General features: G+C 42.8%; 1 protein-coding gene across 1 annotated transcript in view; it reads left to right on the top strand.

The window, feature by feature from the left end:
- The first annotated feature begins 625 nt into the window (after positions 1-625).
- Positions 626-21,551, top strand: part of LOC118432267 (glutamate receptor ionotropic, delta-1-like) — a 61,800-nt gene continuing 40,874 nt past the window's right edge. The window contains exons 1-2 of the mRNA XM_035843803.1: positions 626-2,308; positions 4,903-5,043. Of these exons, the coding sequence (XP_035699696.1) occupies positions 2,050-2,308; positions 4,903-5,043 (400 nt within the window). The 5' untranslated portion in view covers positions 626-2,049. The remainder of the gene's footprint in view (positions 2,309-4,902; positions 5,044-21,551) is intronic.

Genomic DNA, 21,551 nt, shown 5'->3' with positions numbered 1-21,551 from the left:
CACAGGCTCAGTAGCAAACAGTAGCGAATACGTACAGGAAGAGCAGCGAAATGCGTCTATGTATCTGTTATTATACGACTGTGATTGTATACAGCTGTGATTATACAACGAGATGAATAATGCAGTTGTTTTAACATTCTCTTGGTCATCAGTAAGTTGTCACACCGAGATATTTGAAGTGCATACCATCTTACCAGTCATCTGCATGACATAACAGCACAACAAACAAAGGCTATGTAATTTGATAAAGAGGGATTTCGTGCTAACGGGAAAATGATGCAAATTTCGTATAAATTATAATAGAGAAAAATAAAAAAAACTAGCCATGTACTATTGATAAATTGAGTACATACTGTAGAAATTACAATGACAGTGTCAGCAGTAGGACTGACGCTTTTGAAACTTACAGTTTTTCATAAAAAAAATAAATCTTTGAAAAGGCCGAGTGCAGCTATAATCGACACAGAGACGAATGTGTCCCATTTCGCTGTGCGTTTGCGTGAATACGGTGTGCCCAGTGGACGAAAGCAGAATAATCTGTATAATTTAATGGTATTACAACAGAAGATAAATGCATTCAGGTGATGGCCTAAAAAGTCCATTAACAAATTGATTTTTAAGTACCTTTAGGTCCCAGATCTCAGATCACTTGGTTGAGCATTTTTCCTGATCTCCTTTCTTCAGTGGAATCAATTTGCTTTAGCCATGTACAGACGCTATCCGTCACGTAAGAGGCAATATATGGCGGTGGTCTCCTGCTGTTTTTGCGGGGTCAGAACGGCGCGATCGCAGGCAAATATCGTTCATTAGCCCGGTCTTTGTGAAGGCGCAACCTCCGCGTAACCAATTGCGGAGGCTTTCTATGAAACGGGTAGGTCAGGGGGTGAGAACGGTCCTCGATAGACTCTTCATCACAATTAATCTCATCACCGCGAAATGGCTCTTTTAATTTGCTATCAAACGAGTGTGTTCTCACTGATTACGGTGGACGGCATTAGACAGTGGGTCCGTTCCGTCTTGATTCGGCAGTCTAATTTTGGGCTGGATCTGCCCACCGTGTGAGAATGGTACGTTCCATGCGGTAAAAAGGAGACGTCTGGAGCGTTGGCGTACAGCACTTAAGAGAGGGACTATTACATATCAGAGGAGCGGCGCATTCTCCTTACGGACTCTCAGTGCCGCTGATGTTTGAAGCTGGCGTGTCAAAATACAGCCATAGCTGCAAGGTTGATGATTTTTGCCGTTGCCTTGTTTGTCTCCACAGCTATCTATCACCAGCCTCTGGATACGGCGTCGACTGAATAACGACCGGCATATGTGAAAGAGGACCAGCTTGAAAACTGCAGAGCGAAGAGATTGGTGCCGGCAGCAAAGAGGATAGCGCCGCAAGAGGCCCGGGCTGTGTGTGCAGCCGGAGCGGCGGACAGCTCGTTTGATCGCTACTCCTACGCTTGCTCAAGGGGAATTTCTCCGATCAGCGGCACCCAGCTTGAGCCACTCTGCAGGGCTCCCTTTCACTTAGCCGGGTGGATTTGAGACATCACAATAATCACCGCTACCGGATGTCTCTCACCGCCAGTTAATCTCGGCTACAGGGAACTGAAGTTACCAGACGGAAGACAAAGGGTCGCCGCGCGGAGTTCCTTCCTCATTTGCAATAGACGACCGATCGATAGGCAGAGGAGGGTGCTTAAGCAGATGCTAAGATTTTGTGACGGATCAAACGGCGATTTTCAGAAAGCTGTTTCCACTTTCGTCGACGTGCAGATGACAGTGTCCCGCACTGCGGCGACGGGAGCAGTTCGTCCGGCCGCTCGAGTCTGATGTTCAGGGATCTACTTTCCATTGGCGCGCTACAAGTGGTACTGCTCGTCGCGATTCACCACCACGGGTATGTTTTCGTAGCGGATGCCATTTTGTCTGGTCCCGAGTACGGCCGTTGTACAGACCTATAATGGGCGCTGAGCACTACGTGGCGCCCAGCAGCAGCAAGGGAGCCCACGTCACGGAACAAACAGGATTTTCCTTCCACAGGATAGGACCGTCTTCATGGAAATTGGATCTGTGAGTGATACAACAAGAGTGCCTGGTAGACACAAGCTAGACGGGCCCTTTCAACTCCTCTGCGCTACAGGTACTGTTCGTGATTACAGCTTCACTATCTATATTACAAAGAGGAAGAGACCCGCTGTGATCCCCAGTCTGCCTGCATCTCTGATGAAGCCCATCATTCAGACTCTGCAGCAAAAGCCGGCAAGCCTGCTTGCTCTCTTCTTGGTTGGGATGCTACTGTGTGACGCCTTTCCACGTAAGTACATCTCCACTGTACACTTTGTCCCATCTAGGGAGGACGGGGGTATGGCGCCTGAGCAGCATATGGTTCAGTAGAGGAGGATGATAGGGTCACACCAGGTGGTACTGTATTGAAGAATCTCTTGGCCATTACTGCAATGCAAGAAAAGAGCACATAAGGCACAACATCACATTTCCCCGGGCAATTTATCGCCACTTTGGTAAAAAGGAAAGGAATGGCTTTTATCGATTATGACTTAGGAGGCAGCAATGTTGAAGGCACGACACAGGGGGCACAAACCTGATTATGCGAACAAAGGCGCTGAATGCGACATATCCTTTCCCAGGTCTTTATCTAACTAGTGAGTGCACAACCCTGTTAAAACAAAGTGAGCACGTTCTCTATGGGATGTATGGTAATGAATAATTTGCCTTGGTTGGAGCGTTGATCTCCCGGCAGTGCCGCGCAAGCTGCCTGAGGATGACTCGGGAATAAATGATGAGAATCACCAGATATTGCTTCCAATCGTCAGATCTGCTTCCATTTCTCCTGTTAAATCTCTTAATACTGCAAGATTTTAATTGAAAGTGCGAACGCTAAGCCTTCCGTTGATGGTGCACGGGGTTTCATGGATCGCATACGGAAATACACCACGCTGCGTGGTAATGAAACGAGGCAAGACCCAGCATTGCCAACTCAACGGTCTTAAAGCTAGTCGTTTAAGACTTGGACACGGTCCCAGGTGTAAAACAAACCTATCACAAATTCTGTTAGAGTCTGGATGTAGCACGCTGTGATATTTCCGCCTCAGTAGATAGGAGTAAAGAGAAACAATAACTAAACCTATAAAACAGCCAGTGCATTGATTGTTTTTGCGTACATAATAGGCGCATACTGAAGTAGTGTCTCATGCTATGCTTGAGTTGTTTGGAGGGGATGTGCGCGTGCCCAACCGTATAATTCTTACCACATTTCCACGCATTGGGATTACATGCATTGCTGGTGGAAAGTAGAAAAGGGAAGGCTGCAAAAGTAGCGGGTCATCCATTCGCCATAGACACGACTGAGAGAGGACGCTGCGTCATGCATCGTGCCTGAGCGTTGATAAAGCTATTCTGGGGTTTTGCTCTAAACGTCGCGAGAAAACTGCAGCAACTTTGATAAATAGCAACGCTGTACCTCGCTGACTGCTTCTATTTCATATCATATTATGAATTCATATCTATTTCAATGAACGTGGTAACATGAGACATGACTAATGTTACATTTGATAGTTTACAGTATTCCATCCCTGGTTTACCGCGTCAGTCCCGGGCCAGTTGTCCATGACTGACGACGTGTCTGTGACGGGTACGCCGGAGACGGTCCCCTATCGGCCCAACGCTTTCCACATAATTGAATCTGCAATCCATAAATACGGCTACTTTCAATTGGGTTCACACAAAAGGACAATTTCAGATGTCCTTGATACATCCCACCATTATTGGAAGTGTGGACGCACTTAACGCAGCCTTCATCGTAAACGGAGTAGGGCGGGTATCAAGGAGTCGGGTCCCTGTGAGATAAACTAAAGCAGATGTCCAAAGCCAAAGATTGTAACAGAAAGACAAGCACAGCAAACTGAACCAGTATATCTACTGGTAACATGAGTAAATGAAAATAAATGAGTACATCGATGGCATGGTGATAAACGTATCTAATTTCGCTAATAACTTGATGATATTCCCAAGGGTACGTCATAAAATTTCTATCTGGACGTGCCATGCTGTTATTCTCCAACCAGCAATTTCGTTCGTCTGTGGAGGAAGGCGAAAGGAACATCGCGGCCGCTGCTAGGTCCCCCCCCTCCCCGACGTAACCTCTGGAGAATAACACATTGTCATTCGTGCACGGCGCCAGTTTACCAGCTTCTCCAGCAGTTTACAGGCGTTCAACCGTCTGGTTAAGTCCTGATTACTATCTATTACATTCATGAATCGTATCATCATAATTCATCAAGAAAGCACAATCGGGAATTACTGTTCGTTTTGTAATCTGCCGATTTAAGCCTGAAGCAATTGGTGACAATTAACAATAATCACTCTAGGTGATCAGCTACTTTCGAGAATACAAAAAGAGTTCTAGCTTACAACTTAAAGGCTTAAGGTAATTTTATCTGCTCTGGAAATGCCGTAATTTACGCTCCCAGTCCTCGGAAGTTGATTGTTCTAGACAATTCTTTAAGCTTCCATTAATTCCGGGCTGGGTAACAATGGAGATACGGTATCTCTGTGGAGCCGTGCATTAAACCGATTCAGGACGCTTGGGGCCAAAGTAGGGTCCTGAAGGAACCATGGTAACATCTTCCCGGCACCTTAACGGGCCACTCCATAACCTTGGAGAATTCCAACAGCGCTGCTAATTTGCTGCTCAGATGCGTGACTAATGACGGTGGGGGTAATTCAAAGGTTTTACCTGATGCGGCAAGGCACCCTCGCGTCACCGACCATTTACATGCACGAGGAATGCTTTAAATACCGTAAGCCTACTAGGGATTGCTAAGCTGACTATGTACCCGTGTGTTTTGTTCCGTCTTGAGTTGTTAATGTTCTTGCTCTTGCTCGCTACAGAGCGCGGCAATGGACCTCCCGTCAACGCAACAGTTGGGCTTCCAGCACCAAGGACGGGGACGAGCGTGCTGGCGAAGCTGGAGGAGCCGTCCCGAACCAAAAATGGCACGGCCACGCGCTCCAGACGGAACAGTTCCAGAGGTAAGATCACCAAACAACATCTGTGCACGCATAATGAGGAAATCGTTAGCTGTTTACGGGTTGCGCGATGGCTTGGATTGAAACTGCCATGTCCTGATAAGAATACAAAGCCGCGAGCGTGACGTATTGTTTTTATTGTCTGTGAGGCGTGCGATTCAATATCAGCCCGCAGTGTTCTGGCACGTCCTGCGCCTGCCCTGGAGGAGATTAGGTTGCTGAAATCAGCAACTTTATCGATGTTTACGCCTGTTGCTAATTCGCGGGTTAAACCGCCCCATCGCGGTGTCGTATTTCACTCCGACTAATTGTAACTTCAATTATACACGGTCCTTTTAGTAGGACAATCGTGAAGTGGTGCGTACTTTGTAATTTACATATTATTTGGATTCACGCAATTTTTGCTAATACGGTACGCGTTTCAGACATTGTGCCTCAAGCTAATGTTAGTGATCTAATGGCTTTTGGAAATAGGTAAAGACAACATGGAGGGGTTTTCGCCCTCCTGTCCTTAACTCACCTCCCCATTTTGTATGTGGCGGATTTATTTGTACGCAATAATATAATGAACCACTTCTGCAAGAAGGGTTGCTATTGTTGTTCTGGTCAGACGACGTCTTTGGATCCAAGGTCAAAGATGTGTCCCTTTCCTCCTCCTGGCGCTGCACTATAAATAATACAGAGTTGACCGTGGCTACAAGCCTGGATTCCTTTACGGCTGTGGGCCAGGGATCCATCAGAGCAGCGATCCTTGATAACCTCCCTATGCATATCAAACAAGGTCCAATCTGGAGAATTCTCTTTTATCTTCTGCATTAATGCTTTATGAGTTCTGTTGTTTCACAGCCCTTAACGCCAGCTACAGCCCCGGTATTCACGTTGCCGCGAACCAATGACCTTGCCTCCAAACGTTAAGGTTCTCTGACCTTGGGGGGGGGGGGGGGGCGTCCGCTTGATATGCTCAGAAATGCCATATGTTTTGTGTCAACCGTACAATACCCGGCCCGACTATAATAATACTTTATAGAAGCCCTTAAGCGGTTGCTGCACCGGGCTTCATGCTTGATATGTTCTCCTGTACGTCTGAATACAGTCTGATATAAGCCCCATTCACGAGTCAGCACCGTCCACGTCAGTACGTCGGAGGTAACGCATGATGCACGGTGTGTGACTAGTGAATGTTTCGCCTCACTGAGTTGAGCATGGATTCACTGAACCCAATTTCCAGACCATAGCCATTTCGAGAGCTCCTTATTTGAGGACCGGCAGTAGATAAATGGAGCGAAGCAGTTTTGGCCGTGTGTGGATTACTGCTTACTTTCAACTGCTCTTTCGACTCAATATCCTTCTTAGAGAATGTTAACTCTTACCCCGAGTCAGGGTGGCGGTTCACCATTCAACTACGGTAAGACAGGAAACCTTCAGGTAGAGTGCAGTTAGGCTCATTTACGGCCAGCATTGATATCTACATGCGGTAGAAAAGAAAAGAAAAGCATTGGATTTCACTGCATTTGATGGAAATACTTGTACTACACCAGTCAGCTCTTCATACATGGTACAAAGGCAGAATGGGTACAGTGAGTCCAGGAGACGTCTGTCCTGTCAAAACTGTGTATTGTTACCCATCAAAAGTCTAATATTTCTTTGTTCAATGTACACCCAAATGTACCCATACGTACGTGCTTGCTTTGCAACCACAACAAGATAACTTAGTGAGCAGACATTTAAAACACACTGATGATGCCTGCTGTTGACGTTATGTGTTTGTTATTCCACTAGTGTCGGTATGCTTCCCTTTCCCTGCCTCCTTTACATGATATTATTCATTCGTAATGCTGCAGTCACAATTCATAGCATAGGTGAAGCGTAATTGAAAAATCTGCCCAGTCAAACTAATTGCATGGATTAGCTTTATAGATGGGACGCACTTTGTTATTTGTCAAGATGAAGGATGGGCGTTCTTTTAGCAGATGTCGTCTGTGATGTTTCGCTTTTGTACTTTCCGCACTCAAATTCGTGTTTTTCTTTGCCCGTTCTGTGGCGTGTCCCTGTCGATAGACACAATATTAGGGTGTTGACGTCGCGGTGAATAACATTCTCCTAATTGTGAAGAGTATTTCAATCTGTTGTGAGGCTCTGGCCTCTGCTACTTCACCACTTAACGGCTTAGTTCTTGTCTAGACACCATAGAGATCAAAGGGCGCGAATGCATCGAAAATGATTGATGGAAGTACAAAAGGAAAGGATGACAAAGTCGAAGGCTGAGTCCAACTCCATGCTGTTACCTGCATGAACAGATAAAAAGTATTGTTTTTCTATAGGGTATCGTTTCGTATGCACATTAACGTCCATGACTCTCAGAAGAAGTAGAGTTACGCACCATACACTGTTACATACTGATTTGACATAACATGCTGCCTGTTATGTTTCTAGCAATAAAGCTTGTTGCATTTGATATCGTTTCTGATACCATATTAGATATGAAATGGGGAGGTCCGTAGCAGCAGCCTTATATATACAGGAGTTAGCCATTAATTCCTACTACATACCTGGCATTTTCCTCCCACCCTTCACACATTGTATATGAAATTTTCTTTTGCCTCTGTGCGATCACACCAGTGAACACAATTGGACTAGGTGAAAGGCGTAACACCGTTGTTGAAGGTCAATTTGGAGCACTATGTAAACGAAGGGAGGTAAATAGGAAACATCCAGTCTCAACCTACTATCTACTAATGTTATTATACCCAGAGAGTGAAGTGTTTAATTCATCGACATAGCAAACCCTGGCCACATTATTTACCATCCTATTGTCTATGAGTCAGCACCTAACACAGTAGTATCGACCGAATTACCGTACCCCGAGCCATACCACTCAAGTCAATTCAATACGGACATGTTGGTTGTCGTTCTAAGGTGAGATCCGCTGGGAACATCAGGTTTTCAAACATGATATCTGACCATTAGGAGAAATTAAACTAACGATCATTGCGATAACCCAGAGGACTCAACCGTTCAATATCTGAATTTGGCATTCGTCACTTAACCGTTCAATATCTGAATTTCCGAGATAAAATGAACGCTTCCAGTCGCTAAAAGGTAATCAGACACGAAAATTGACCGGTTTAGTAACATGATGATACCAAATAATGGAGGAGATATATAACCATTAACGTAGTATTGACACCTCAGCTGTATCCCGAACCTTTGACTCAGTGTCGATCTATGAGAGAAACTGCCTGTAAGATCAAGCAACCTCTATGAGCGTATGTAATGTTTATCCCTTTAGTATAACGCCTTGGCATGTATCTATTGCAAAATATTTTCCTACGATGATGTGATTCACCAAGAGTTACCTAGCCGGCTAGAAATAAGGTATTCGACTATTCAAACGCTGGTGGGGCCAGTCGTGAATAGCTATTCCAATTAAAGACGATTCCAGAGAATAGTTTTAGTTTCTAATCAAATAAAAAGGCTTTAAGGTTCTGTTTAGAAGCAGTGGATATTGCCTATCAAGCACCAGGCGTGGAGCCTACCTGGCCTCTACCCTTCCATCGACCTGGCATTTTATTACATCTTTGTCCAGCATTGATTCGGCGGCGGAAAGTTTATCGGCGGAAACGACATTTGATGCTCGACTCTCGCACGCGAAATGAGATATTTGCCCGATGTCGTGCGCTGGGTTATTTATGTACCTGCACTTATAGGCACTTTGAAGTGTTTTTAATTCGGATGATATACAGCCCAAGATGACATGTAAATGTAGCTTAAAAGAAGGCATCCTGAAATAATTGATAGTGTCTTATCCTCCATTGTGAATCCACAAATATCGCTTGCTTTTGTTATTCATATCTGGAACACCAAAATGGGGTTAAATACGCTACGTTATTGGTATAATTTCCCTCTAAAGGGGCCGCTGGTATTGTTGAAATGACAACAATTTATAGCGTGGGAAGGGTAATGACTATGCTAAGATATTGCGTTTTGATACACTTGTCATATTTGTCAAGTTCTGTCCCATGAAATGGTGGAAAGCACGAACTCCTTTTGTTAGGAAGTTGGCTTAAGCAAGGGGAACACATTTTGTAATAGTGATGGCTTATGTAGTTTTCAAGGGTAAGTACATAATTTTGATTAAAATGATTATACAAAAGTAACAAGAATGAAAAAAAAGCTAAGACACAAATAACATTTTTCGACGTTATGTGCACTACACCAATTATCAACTGTCCTGGCCACATTCAAAATGAATCAAGAGAATATTGTTTTGAGAGGGAAGGAAAAAATAGACGTTTGTACAATACAAAATGTGTAAATGGTGAGAGCCTGGAGAGACGATATTTTATAATGGCTGTAGAATCTATGTACAAATGTCTACACACTACATCGACCTTTGGATGATGTTTATTACAAACTTTACTATCGATTATAATATAACTGTTACTGGTACGTGCTTTATTGGTCTCACCCAGCAGCGCCAATACAAGGCCGAAGTTGTTAATATAAATGTTGTATTTCATAACTGACGACGTCCGTTACATGTATAGTGCTTTCCGTTTTATCTTTTCAAGACACCGATTCCCTTCTCACTACAGTTCTACAACTTGCTTCTTTGAGATATTCCTAATTGTGGTCAGTTCTTTTTATCATTCATACCTAGTAGTTACTTTCCATCTGGAATACTTTTCTATGGGTACGGTAGAACATTGAGGGGGCGTGCTACGAAGGGAATGCTGATCTAAACGAAAGTGTAAGAGACGGCCTCAAGCATGCAGCAAATCCTATTTGCAGATGGCTCTTCTAAATGAGAAAACGCTGTGCAACCAAAGCCAGGACGGATTGCTTGGATAAGATGGGGAGGTCACCTCTATCGTCTTGAAAGTCATCGGCCTCGGGTTCAACATAAAGGATAGCCCATAGACTGCAATGTTAGGTGCGATATTCTGTACTGCTATTGTAGTTTTCATTCTTCCGTAACATTGCTCATAGAAGAAGTACTCTAACTCTTTCACGATTGGATAGACACGCTTTTGAACGAGCACACAATATGATACAACATGGTTGTAGAATTCTGTAGACACGCCGAGAATACCAGCTGAGTCTACAATTACATCTGCCGTTTCATCTACTTTGAAATCTCCTTCGTGAATGTTGGCGAAAAAAAATATCCTTTTAACGTTGGAGTTTATTGTCAGTTAAGCGGGTAGTCCATATCTACCAAAGACACCCGGCGCGGTAAAATTCATTCTACCTCTAGCATTGGGGGGGGGGGGGGTATTTAGAGTCACTAACATGGCTGCTTAAGTTATCTTAAGTTTGATTTCGTCAAGACTTGACGTTTAAGCTCACTGAAAGGTTTTGAAATTGATCTGTCCTGTTATCAATCAATCCGAAAGGATTTGGTCAAGTATTGGAACGATCGTTACGTCACTGGATTTGGATGCCACGTTACACGAGAGGCTGTTTGAAGTTCTACTGAAGAAGACTTATTTTATCCGGCTGTCGCATTGAATGAGGTACATTCTCATCCTAACCTTGATTAACGTTGATACCAGGACAAAGCGACGCTAAAGTTCAGTTCAAATGTCAGACCATTACGTGTAAGCTGGCTTTTAGTGCAGCATGCCTGACCTTTGGGGTCAGTAGTAAAAGTTTTGGCCAAGGCTGTGTCACTAGCGAACCTATCTGATGTCGAGTATTGAGTTTGCGTCAAAGAAAGGTCAGAATAGCTTTACCTGAGGTTTAGTGTTAAAGTAACAGATATATTCACAAAACCTTTATTTTGGACCTGGGTATCGGTTTTGATGCTAGGCACTTGTATATGGACACAGTTGCTCATGGCTTAGCTGTATCGTACATGTTTTGGAAACAACAGAATCTTTACATGTTTTGGGCCAAATAGAATCTCATGTCCGGTTTCTTTCATCAAAATTCAATCGTCGTCTTTTTGTGTCGCTTTATCGCAAGCTGAACCTTTTGTTACTGATGCTATGGCCTCGTCCTTCTAAAAAAAGCCAACCATTCTGCAACACTACGTTCTAACACTGATTGAAGATGAAACCCCGTGGTCTTGGCACACATGCTATTAAGACTATATTGTAGAGATATCACTAACCTTATTTAGAACGAACGGCCTCCGCAGAGCATTTGTCTTCAGTATTTTGCTCAGAAAAGCCCAATTTGGCAAGCTGCCCAGCACCATTGCAGGTGTCTAGCATATGGCATTATGACAAGAATGCACGGCCCTTGGTACAGAGGTGATGTAGCCACACGACCGAACTCAATATACCGTGTTCTTGAATATCTGTTGACGGTCTTTTTGTTTGTGAAGGTCAAAGTATGATAATGTGATGAAATTCCATGCATACATACAAAAGGGGCAACATATATGAGTAAGAGAACAGATCAAATGCAGTTACAATAGTTAGAATCTACAAACGCCTAAATGTACAGGTAATTGTAACTTTATAACTGCTTCGTTCACCAAAAATTGTACTTATTGATCGCCGGTATTATTGTATTACCCTGATAAGTTGATGTTCGTTATCATATTTTCATATTGATTTTGCAGCGCCATTAATATACAAGTTTGTTGATTAATGTGATAACTTAATCTGAAAGAGAGTTTTCCAAAAGTATGTCATTGATATATAGCTTCATAATGTCACAAATCTGATAAAGATCACGGAGTAATGGGTAGATTTAGAAGTTTACGCATTGATGAATTTCCATAAACAGCTATTGGGCGCTAGATATGACATAGAAAGTTAAAACGTTGGTCAATAGGGACAAACCTAATGGATACAGAACTCTCTGCCCCGTGGATACCATATCCTTGTCCGAATCTGTTTTGAGGCCGGTTCGTTTCTCTGGCAAGTGTTTGCCTGAGTTTGAGGAAATCCACGGCGGATAGATGAACAGTAACTGCCTGCTGATTTCTCCTGAGGAAGGTTTCGCTATTAGCATTCGTTATCAGCTGCCGCAGAAAGCTCTTAGTGCGGATCAGGAGAACCAATCGTGATTTGTCAAGAATCCCCCGCACTCATCTATAGGCACAGCACTCGGTAATGCTAACCTTGGTATCGCGGACGAGCGAGACATTTTTTTTTTTAGAACTTAATATTTCTAAACGTACGGACCGTCCGATCGTCCATTTTGACACATGGCCTGCTACGTTATTCTACAAAGGTGCAAAAGTAAATTCTGACATCTTTACTTGTGATTACTGTATGTAAGATATTTGTGGAATTTGAATGGTGTTCGGATGTACAAGAAAGATACAAACATTCTAGTTTAAATACGCTTTATTCGCACCCAAATATAACACCGCACATTAACGATGCTGCTTTACAGTAGCTTTGATAATTCGACGCCATTGTTCAACATCCTTTACAACCTCCCCGCACTGAACTTGAAATGAGAAAGAACAAAGCGGAAAATTATACGTTAATCGATTTCTTGGCCCTACTGGTAAGACGGGAAGTTTATTCTTCCGCATTCTGTAGGCGACTGCTGGGGTAATGTATCGACGAAGGATGACATACACCAGGTGGAGAGTGTCGGAATCGCTGCTGCGGGGTCTCGTTACTCAGGGGAGGTTGCGCGGGGTACAGGGGTGGAAGCAGCTAACGTGACGAAACTGCTAACACGACTCACCCGGTCGTGTTTCTAATTTTCTGGATCAGTCCTGATGGGGGTACGGAATATATGGGAGATGCCTGGCAGACATGGAGACGTGAGCGTTGGGTAATCCTACAGGTTCAGGCAACAGTGCCTCACATTGCTCAACGTCGCTGCCACGATTCCCAGGTGGCGAGAATGACGTGGTTTCTAAGTCCATTGTAGGCTCTTTTTATCTCCATATCATATCAGCATGCTACTCTCCAATGCGACACTAAGAGGTACAGGATTACTGAAAGCACTATTATATGTAACGATATATCAATTTCAGTGTAGCTATTCAAAACGAATACAGTTTGACAAGAAAAGATGCCATAATCATCTCAACGGATAAAGTATTATTCGTCAGGATTTCTATGTTATGTAACACCTGTACACAGCATAGCATTGCTGTTACGCTTAGTCTGACATTTCGTAAGTGTTTGGCTGGGATGCCGGCACTAAAACCATAACTACCTATGAAATGAAGCAGAACATGTCGGATCCGCCGTTGGGCGACACTTTGGCTCCTAATCAGGGGACTAATGAGGAACATTCACGAATGCACAGAGGACATACATAAACACGTTTATTTGATCCTCATAGCTGTTGACATGTGACCTTTCCTCGAGCCTTCTTCTTTTGACGCACGGATGGTGTATTCGGCCTCTTGAATACCTGGTGGGTTGATCCAGTTTCACCAACTTCGTCAATTTCTTAACTGAATTATCAACTCGTTCTGCGCATAATCAAATTTGTTTTGTATAGACGATAAAGCATTGAGACATCCAGCGAAACGCTGTCAGGTCTTTTCATACGTTCCTGGTGTTGTGATGCCAAACGAGCAAGTTGCAGTTTCCTTAGCTGTTATAAGTAGGCAACTCTGACACTGAGAAATACGTTTACTCAAGTGTATAGATTAAAACCATTGCGCAAATGCGGTGTTAATCCACAAAATATTTCTTGTCATGAGATTGACTGTGCTGTCCATTAAAGGTGGGCATGCTGCAGTTTCTTTAGGTGTTTATAAGTAGGTAACTCTAGCACTGAAGAATGCTTTACTTAAATGTATAGCTTAATACCATTGCCCAAATGCGGTGTTAATCCACAAAATATGTCTTGCCATGAGATTGACTGTGCTGTCAATTAAAGGTGGGGACATTTCTGTCATTCCAATGATCGTCTCCTGGGCAAATGGAACCGAGTCATCTTCTTAGCCAATCAGGTCATCTTTGTCTCCGCCTCTCCCAGCAAGTCCCGGAGGAGATCCGAACAAGACCATTACCAGGATAAAGGGATCTGCGAGTTACTTACAAAACCTCATTCGCAGCGCGCCCCTTACCCTTAAATCATTTCAGATGCACCATTACCAGCACCGTTTATCATTAGCGCTGGAGAGCGAAGAGGTCCACTTTGGGGGCATGCAATCCTGAACGTCAGGCTGGCAGATTTCGCAATGATTCGCAGCAATGTCATACGGCTTTCCTGCTGATCACCCCGTAAAAGTAAGAAATATCAGTTCAAGCACGGTAATGCAACCAGGTCTTTGCCTTTCAGTGAAGCAAAAACTATACACAATCTATTCACGTCTACCCTGGCGCTTCACTGTTTAGTATTTGAGAGATGATTAACCTCCAAACATATGAATGTGATTATGTCAATTTTAGAGCTTTTTATGCATCGACTGCATCGTTATTAGAGATTTATGAATATTGTGATATTAGGGTCCTGCCATGAAACACAGTGCAGCTGCTCCAGAAGATGCGTTGTTGATCCTTGTTTCAAATGTAATACCTTCAGTTCAACATTAATGTGTAAGACATCGTTAACTACACACCTTCGGCCAGTTCTTCTTAATGGGGGCTTTGCTGAAGTAGGGGCCTACTCCATGTAAGTAAGGCTGGTCATTGACACTGTCCATTTTGTTGCAAATAGATTGGAAGACAAACGAGACTTGTCCCATCTACGTGGGAAGCTATCGAGAAGGATCAGCGTCTTCTGCTTGACCGCCCACCAGCCCTGGTCGTTTAGACCTACGCTTCGGCTGCCGGCCATAAGTCAGAATCAGGGGCTTAACGATGTCTACTTACCGTCTCTCATATAACTGCTATCAAGCCAACCCGAGCAACTCTTCATATTGTAAGGGGAAATGGCAGATATGTGGGATGCGTGACGTCAGAACTGACCCAATGTGCCACATTTATTGATACAATTTTCCAACCTGTCGCTGCACTCAAGATTACGACTGTGCTTTCATTACTTACGACTGGGTTATAAAGGATATTTCTGACATATTGGCCCAGCAGATGAATGTGTTTTGACATCGTAACGACACTCCCAAGGACATCATTCAAAACAAGTGATCTAAAACGCCCTTTTTTCGATGAGACTTAGAGAAAGTCAGCGGGTCGTTCTGCTGAGACTAACATTTTGGTTCTTTGGCGCCAATTTTTATCCCTTTATGCCTCTGGAGGAGCCAGGTCTGTCCCTGAGCAAGCCTCGGACAATGTTATCATTGCTAAAGGTCAAGTTTAGTGGCAGACTTATCAGACGGCTTTTGCTGATTGGTCTGTCAAGATTGCAGAGTGGAGGAAACCTCGACAGGGTCTAGGTCACTTATTAACCCTAATGCCGCAAGGTGACCTTCTCAAATAACAACAATTATCTAACAAGATGAAAGCTGGGAAATAAGGAAAGCTCGCAGGCGCCACGGAATGGGTTCAGCAGGGGTTCAAGATAAATGTTTTTGATGCCTGTCAGGAGTAGCCAGGGGAAAATCTGAGTGTTATTGCACAAAAACCTTTCACCTCCATTCCATTAATCTCTTTGAAAAGCCAATGTGCGCTACAAAGGGGGTCTCCAGTGTTTGTTAGAGAAATGTGTGAGCTCTCGGCATTTAAAGCGCATGATTTTGGACGTATATTGACGTATAAATATATGTATTATGTTCACATATCCAAATCTTGCAAGGACAACCATTCGATTGGATTCATCACTTTTTTTGTATTTGAAATCAAAGTCAATATTTAGAAAATAATGAAATAAAATGCAAGTATGATTGCCGACGATTGCCCACAGCCAGAGAGAGCACATCACGGAATTTTAGTGGCATACAAAAAGTTATTTTTGCACGGCGGCCGCATGCTCAGGGATTGACTTTTAATGTATTTTACCTTTGAGACATAAGCCGTGTGAAGCTAGAGTGCACGGCACGTGCCGCCGGCGTCTAGCCATAGGGGCACAGGTGGGGAATAGGTAAAAGTCTAGCACAACGACAGGCTACAATCTACAATGGACAGATTCGGGCCAAAGGATCAATGCGTTGACCTGATTATGCCCGTCATCATAATAGGTGCTACAAATCAGAGGATTTCATGGATTTACTTTATCCGCTTGGACATAGTCCTACGACAAGCGTAGAAATAATGATGCATTGTTTGAGAAATGCAAAAAAAATCTGTTCAGCTAAACCCAAAAAACTTCAAGTCGCATTTCAAAATTGAGAAAACAATTTCATCCATCGATTTGGGGCCAAAATATGTGCAACAAGTTTTTCTTAGTTTTGGTGACCAATGCATTAAGGTACCATTCTTTGAACCAGTTGTGATGAGTTATAAGTCATATCTGATATCATAACTAAAATCAAACGACATTTATGGAAAACGTAGCATAGATGTTGGTGATTGCAGGGTAGATGTCAATAAAATGTAGGAGACATAAATAAATAGTTAGGTAACGTAGGAGGGGCGGGGTGAGGTAAAAACATACTGTTGAAAAGTCATGGCAATTAATAGTAATCTGTGAACCAAATCAGGTCGTTTTGCAGATTCTGTTTGATTGCAATCCTCGACCATTGTCCAGATAATGGACCATCAATTGCAGATCTTTCAATGGGTATGAAAGCAGTTATATAGATAGACAATTATTGTAACAGATAATGGACACTGTCTATGTTGTAGTAAAAAACAAAACAGGTTCATTGAGGCAATGGGCGTTGTTCTGTAACTGTTATTTCACCTTTCAGATGTCAAGATCATTTACAACTATAGAATCGTCCGGAAGCAGATCCGTTCATTTTAGTCACGTAATAAATGCTTTAAAGCAGAACTATCGTGTATCCTCCATTAACGTACTGAAATAAATTTAGCTACATTTGTCATGGCCTGAAAAAGATGGACTTAACTCATGTTTCGTCTCGTAATATTGATATGAAATACGTGAAATATCAACACTATATTGAAATATGTATCCAGCTGCCATATGTTTCTTATTCTGATGAGAATACAAGCCATATTTCCACCAGTGAATCATAGACGTTATGTATACTGCAGCAGCCACGTTGATGGAGTGGAGCATTTCTCTTTGTCTGCGGCCCACATGTTAAACACTGACACATTTAGTGCTCCTGTGACAAGTGATCTATCGACAATCATTCACATCCTTCATGTTTTATGAACATTGACTCCTCTTCTCTACGGCGGACGTATTGATCCCAATCTCTTGAATCACCAGCTTGAAAGTCTGTCGGACTATACATCACTCAAACACAGGTCGTTGACCGGTCAATGTAAAATTTTAGAGTTTGTCGCAAGATTTTGACACCGTATTTCATAAGAATTCTTCCACAAAGTGGAGTCAGACTCTTAACCGCCCTCGACACTAGGGCGTACAGTAAGTAAGTAAAGAAGTAAATTGTGGAAGTTGGCGTCAAATAATGAGGAAACATTGTGTGTCAAAAATGTGAATCAGTCTTGATATCAAATCATCGTTTTTTTCCCGAGCCCATACACAAACAACCCGGGAAACAGCCTGTACGATCAGCAAGCTTCAAAGCATCGTTCTTGTCACCTCTCCAAACTCAAACTCACAACCACAAGATACATCAAATAGTTTTCGCGCTTTGCGCAAATGTAGACATTCTTTTTACATGTTTGCGTTCAAAAATATCGACATACTCAAATGCCGTCAACTATTAGTAGTTTTGCACAGTCATTAACGAGCTTGACAATTGATAAAGCGAGACTAATGGAACAAATAAAAGACGCTGGTACCTTGAAGAGTGTAGTTATAGTTTCTACGCAGCAATCGACTTCCGGCGTTACGCACAGCGCAAATATTACGGTTATTGTGTGGCATGATTTGCCTACATTCACTTTCACCGCAGTGATGATTGAGGGAGGTTTAACAAGTGACTAAACACATATGGTATTTCAAATATTCGTCTTCATTTATGTTCTTTCACATCTGCTTCTTTGGCCCTATTAGCAGTGATTTCGGCATTCTTTGATATTAGTAGAAAAGTATCCGTTTTGCGATATTTGTTTGCAATATACCGCATGTTTTGATCATTTTGCGCCTGACATGCACGATTTACTGCATATGTGAAACTTTCTCGAAAACGGCCGAAAAATTGATGCGCGTGCGGACGTCAGTCATATAATCAATCAGCATGACCTTATATGACCATGGAGTTCAACTCTGCAACACTTCGTCGCCGAGTGACGTGTGTTGGTGACATTGCCAGACACGTTTTCGGTTGATGATATTCCTAGATTAACTCAAAAGGTCGAAGATAGGACCCAGGTTCAAGGTTATCCAGTGTCTTGAGCACAGCTTCATTTCTATCTCTATTCGTCAGGCACGTTCTCGTTAGCAGTGAGCATGTTGGGTCGGCACCTCTGGACTTATCTCCAGTCACGGACGCTGATAGGAGTCCCAAAGCGGCAACACTGCCCAGTCAGTCGCCACATTTAGAACACGGACTCGTCTGACAAATTTCATTAGTCAGCACAATCCAAGACGCGTGGCGGAATACCGATATCCGAGGATAACCCGTGAGAACGAAGTAGCATTTCAGAGTTGTGAGAAATGTTATCATTTGTTATTAAGACAGGGGTGGGGATAGGGGTTAAATATGTATGACGTCATTGATGTTGCTATTGACAACAGATGTCGTAGCGGACAGCCTTATTCTCTTATATACAATAGCTCCATTTTTGTTGCATACCTTGAAGTTTTGTTGGAATACCCATTTTTCATGGTTCCAGCCAATACAATCACATCGATGGCGTCATAATGACGTCATATTACGCCACAATGCCGTCAAATTTCTAAAAATCCTCATATTTTACTTCATATTTTACACCATTCTCTGAAAATTTGTTGGGCATATGATTAGTCGTTTAGGGGTTACAGGAGTTTCAAACGCGGGCATGAAAAGCCCATCCCAGCTTGACCAAAAAAAGCCCGGTCCGAATATATAGCTAGGATAAAAGCATGATTCTCGCTAATGGGTTAGGCCCATACAGAGCAGATCCACAAGTCTTAATGGATTTAGACTTATCTTTATCTTCTTCCTGACGTTGCTCCCATATGGTTTTCACTGCCTTTACTTGCTATGTTAGCATTTGAAGCCACACTCAATACCTATGATGATGTAGCAACATGGACTGAGGTATATTTATCTATGGAACAATTTTCTGTTAGCTACAAGATTTCCCCAAATACATGAAAGAAATTTGCCAGTATATCAAACAGTTGTATATTGCACATGTTAACCAAAAGGAACAAGACGTCTAGCTTAGAAGAGTGTAAATCGTTCCAGACATCGCCGGTTTGTGGAGAAATCAGAAACCATTAAAGCTGTGGTGGTACATATGACTCATCGTACCAAGAATACGAACAACTTCGCGTATTTTGATCGATTAACTTTGAAGGGCATTGGGGCCATTGGCTATTTTCAATTTGGCCCATACAATATTTCGGCGGATGATCTTGAATGGATCCTACTTGGCTTATCAGGTGTAAAGGTGACCCGATTCTGTCAAAAAGCAGCCTCTTGGGCGGAAACTTCCCCTTGTCGTTAAAGTTCTACTTTGTCAATCGGGATTTCCCATTGTTTGGTCCCCAGACTCATTTCGACTGCTCATGAGTTTCATCAATCCAATATCTCAGGTCGGTTTTGGGTCAACGACTCACTTCTTACTTATTACAGGGGAATCCAATCCCTGGAATCACGATGGGATGGGAGAGAGAATTGCACGGTACGTGAAAGATGGAAACATGTGGGGACGAATACAAATGAAAAATATCTACTAGTCCCCAGACAAAGAGGCAAGGCCTCGGCTTGTTTTGGCGTCTTTAGGGCGTTTTTGTCAAACTGGCTGGGAGACAAAAAGAAAACTTGACAAGATAGACAGTCCGACAAAAACGCATCCATATAAGACGTCAAAAACAAGGCGGAGCCTCACCTCTGCTTAGGGGTATATAAAACCAGCTCAGACCAGAAGAATCCTGTCATTCATTATCACCAGTAACGTTACCATCTGAGGAGAGTTTCTGATGAGTTGCCTCTCTGTTCTATCAGCGAGGCATGACTCTTACAGGGACTACCACAAAGAGTTGGCTAAGAGTATTTCACACGGGTATATGAAATAAACTCCATGGCAAATCATGTTATGACAATCGACACGTTTGAGTAATCAGGTTTAGAACCTGCGACCTCTATCATCCTGGGGTCAAAGGTGAGTATGACGTAAGCTTTTCGCAGTGGGAATTTCTCCTGTGTAATAGATGTCCTAAATTTCCTTTTAGGGTTCTATCTTGGCCGTGTATGTATGGTTTGTATAGGACGAGGTGTAGAAATGTGTTTTTAGGGCTACTTTTGATCATGTCTGTCATTATGTTCCGTTTCTTCAGGCTCGTTGCCAAGAAAACGATGTCCCCCTCCCCACTTATGTTACACATTGCGTATTCTCATTGAAACTGCCTTCGATGTTAGGGATTCCTATTTTAAAAGGGAATATTCATAAAGTTTAAGAGTAATCTTTGGTTAGAAACATTTCAAGTGTGTAATTTTTCTTTCAAGTGCAAAAACAGACGTGTATGGTTCAGCGACACAGGGTCAAGAGATTCAAGAGTCAAAAGTCACCTGATGCATATTTTGTAACATCATATCACATATTACTCTTTTGTGATAGAAAAAGGGAAGAAATTTGGCACCGCTACATTGGGTTATAGGTTATAACCTTGTAAGCAACAAATCCAATATATATATATAGAATACAACACGGTGTATTCCGTATCACCCGAGGTGCCAGCCCGCGGTCGCAACTGGGCACAAGAAGAAAAACAATATGATGGTATTCAACCATGGCGTTCTTAACGGATACATTGCGCTGTTGGTTATGAAAGAGGTTGATGCATCTTTATATAACGTGTACCAGTCGGAAAAAATATTGCACAGCGTACTGACGCCACCCATATTGCTGCACCAGCTTTATACTATAACGTTACAACTGACGTAATCTTTTGGTACGATAAATACCTTCTCAGCGACACCAAACGAACTAATCCTGATACCCGTGTGAGCGCCGAGGCTTAAATACCTCCTCTGATTTCCCTTGTGGATGTGTAATGGTTTACTGTAAGTCTTTTCTTCCTTCGAGGCAGAGAGAGAGAGATATATAAGCCAGATATTGGATCAAAGGTTGCGAAATGAAATGACAGCATGCATGCGAGATCCTTCAATGTAACGTTAGCATGTGAAGATTTGTTCCATGTTTCTACGAAAATTGCATACGGGCTACAGAAGTCATGTTAAAGGTCAAGAAAGAATTATGGTTGGTATTTCGTTTGTAGTGTAATGTTAAAATAATATTTAATTTCTGATAGAAATGGAATGAACATGTCATTTTTTTGTACCCGTGACTAACGATTTCTATTTTGTTAATGTGAGCGGCAACTACCGTCGTGCCTTGACAGTCCTGGTGCAAAAACACAATTTACTCTCTGGCAGTCTCTGCGTTTCATAAAATGTCATGAAAGCCACCGAGTATCACTTTGTTAATTTC

The sequence above is a fragment of the Branchiostoma floridae genome, chromosome 15 (genome assembly GCF_000003815.2).
Source record: "Branchiostoma floridae strain S238N-H82 chromosome 15, Bfl_VNyyK, whole genome shotgun sequence".
Taxonomy (NCBI): Eukaryota; Metazoa; Chordata; class Leptocardii; order Amphioxiformes; family Branchiostomatidae; genus Branchiostoma; species Branchiostoma floridae.
The sequence above is the reverse complement of the archived record's forward strand: the minus strand, read 5'-3'. Positions and strand labels throughout refer to the sequence as shown.